The 2,857-nt window shown below is 45.0% G+C and overlaps 1 protein-coding gene across 1 annotated transcript; it reads left to right on the plus strand.

The window, feature by feature from the left end:
- Positions 1 to 194: 194 nt before the first annotated feature.
- On the plus strand, positions 195 to 2,626 carry LOC113756186. Its single transcript, XM_027299952.1, has 2 exons — positions 195 to 319; positions 799 to 2,626. The coding sequence occupies exons 1-2, from the start codon at positions 195 to 197 to the stop codon at positions 2,624 to 2,626; spliced, it is 1,953 nt and encodes a 650-aa protein (XP_027155753.1).
- The last annotated feature ends 231 nt before the right edge of the window (positions 2,627 to 2,857 follow it).

The following is a 2,857-nucleotide window of genomic DNA, read 5'->3' on the forward strand; positions in this document are numbered from 1 at the left end:
CCATAAATTTGCCATACACTTACCCTCTTAATCTTTCATTTTTTCCTACTCACATGCAAGGCCCACAACCCCAAGCCATTTCAAATATACCACCTGAGCCACATACCTTTTATCACACTGCTGCTGAGCCATTCCTGCCAGACCATATTGTCCAAGCTAAGCCAGAAATAGGGGAATCTTCTGCTCCCGTTGATATGAAGCTGCTCAAGCGCCTATACTGTTTCGATGAGTTTATGAGGAAAAGTCAGGGGTTGAACAAGCAAGGAATCCTGGATTACGATGAGTTTTGCCTTTTTTCGAATGTGCAGTTGCCTGAGGGGTTCAAAACCCCTAAGTTTAACAAGTATGATGGGACGGCTAATCCCAAAACACACCTCCGACTATTTGCTAACAAGTTGGGAAAGCCTGTAGACGACGAGAACCTGCCTCTAAGGTTGTTCCCGGAAAGTCTAGAGGGGGATCCCTCAACTGGTACTCAAATCTGAAGCCCGAAGAAGTCAAGACTTGGCTTGACCTGTCCAATGCTTTTGTAAGGCAGTACGAGTATAACTGCGAGTTGGCTCCGACGCGAACCACGTTGGAATGAACAAAAAGAAAACCCTCTGAAGACCACAAGACTTATGCCAAGAGGTGGAGGAAGATAGCTGCAAAAGTCGAGCCACCAATGACGGAGGACGAAATCATACGCACTTTTATTAAAGCACATGATCCGCCGTACTTTGAGAAAATTTTCCGCATGACTGGATGCTCGTTCGCTGCCATTGTCAATAAACTTGAGGAGTACCATGACTTTGTAAGAGTTGGGAAGATCATTAACGTCTCCGCCCTCAAATCGCAGTTGGATGCTTTGCAAGGACAAGAGAGTAGTAGGAAAAAGCCGCAATTTAAAAAGAAAGAGGGAGAAGCTGCCTTCATATGGGATCAAAACCCTACACCAAGACCCAAATTTCAAAAACCAACATATTCACCTTATCCCTACTATCCAAGTCCTTACCCTGTCTACAATACCAATATCTCGTACCCCCGACCTCGCCCAAATTATGCCAACCCGCCTACGGCCTCTTTTCAAGTATCTCAACCTAACTTTCAACAAACTCGTCCTCGACCTCCTTACCACCAAAGATTTTTCCCACCAAACAGACCCACCTACAACTATCCCCAACCTACTGAAACCTACAATCAAAATCGTGCTCGAACATTCACCAACCTTGGCAGGCCTTTGGATCAGTTGTATGAGCAATTAAAGACTGTCGGTAAAATAGGTGTGATTCCCCCTCCAACTTACCCGTATGGCGTGCCAGTTGGGTATAATCCACAGGCTACTTGTGCTTATCATTCAGGAGCACCTGGTCACTCCACGGCCAATTGTCGACTCCTTAAACATAAGGTTCAAGACATGGTAGAAGCGGGGGAGATCGTGATTAGGAAAAGAGAAGAGCAAGAACCGAACGTGAACAAGAACCCCTTGCTGGAGCATGCTGGTACTATTGAAGTTATTATGGATGATGAGGAGTTCAAAAAGTTTGTCCGGAGCATGTCAAATGAGATAGAAGTGTGTGGGATAATGGAGCAACCTTTTGTGATAGAGGGAGCATCATATGAGGAAGACAAAAGGCCCTTCATTTTAGACCTAACCCCATCCGAAAGTGCGGCCTTAGAACCTGTGATAATTGAATTCCCAGAACAAGTGCCAGTTTTAAGTTTACGACAAGTGTCATGGAATTATAGTGAGCCCGTTTTGCAAATCGGAGGCAAACCAGTTTTGAAGGATGAAGTGTCTGTTGTTACGAGGTCAGGAAAGATTGCAAGTCCCTCAACTGCTAACGCCCCAATTCAAGTAAGCAATCGTGAGCCGACTACCAAACCCGCAGTGACCGAAAGAGAAGCGTGGGATTTTCTCAAGAGGATTAAGAGAAGCGAATACAATGTGGTCGAACAATTGAACAAAATGTCTGCCCAAATTTTCATACTGGACTTGCTTTTCACCTCAGACTTGCATAGGGATGTGTTACTTGAAGTTTTGACTAAGGCTCGAATCCCCAAGGACATTTCGGTTGACAATTTCTCGCACGTAGTCGGAAATGTATTAACCGCTAAACAAATCACTTTTTTTGATGAAGAGCTGCCTGCAGAAGGAATTGGTCATAACAAAGCTTTATATGTAGCCGTGAGGTGCAATGGAAAAATGTTACCTAAAGTACTGATCGACAATGGGTCTGCCCTTAATATTTGTCCTTGGAGCACGTTGGTGAAGTTAGGGCTGCAAGATGTTAAATTAAAACCCTCAAAGACCATAGTTCGAGGATTCGATGGAGCCCAAAGGGAGTCCATAGGAGAAGTAAATTTGGTGGTCGAAATGGGACCCGCTCAATTTCAGATTACCTGCCAAGTTATGCACTTTCCCAGTGTCTATAATGTTTTACTCGGACGGCCGTGGATTCATAGCTCTGGTGCTGTGCCCTCTTCCCTGCATCAAGTACTGAAATTTGTGGTGAACGACCAGCTGATAACCATTTTTGCTAAGGAAGATTGCATTGTAATGGCCGATTCCGAGCCTGAGGAGGATGGTAACCGAAATGCCTCGGTGTCTTCCTACCGTACAGCTGATATTGTCTCCGTGAGTTAGGTAACAAGTGAGGATTCAAAAGATGAAATGGTTTTGCCAGCAGCCAATGTTATGATGGCCAAGGAGATGATTCGCAGAGGATATGAATTTAATAAGGGACTGGGACGCAATCTGCAAGGCATGCTGAAGCCCGTGGAACTCATCGAAAAGAAGGACCAATTTGGTTTGGGATTCCGTCCGACAGCCAGAGATGTACAAGAGATGAAAGCACGTAAAAGGGCAGAGAAAGAA

Source organism: Coffea eugenioides, unplaced genomic scaffold, assembly GCF_003713205.1.
Source record: "Coffea eugenioides isolate CCC68of unplaced genomic scaffold, Ceug_1.0 ScVebR1_203;HRSCAF=826, whole genome shotgun sequence".
Lineage (NCBI taxonomy): Eukaryota > Viridiplantae > Streptophyta > Magnoliopsida > Gentianales > Rubiaceae > Coffea > Coffea eugenioides.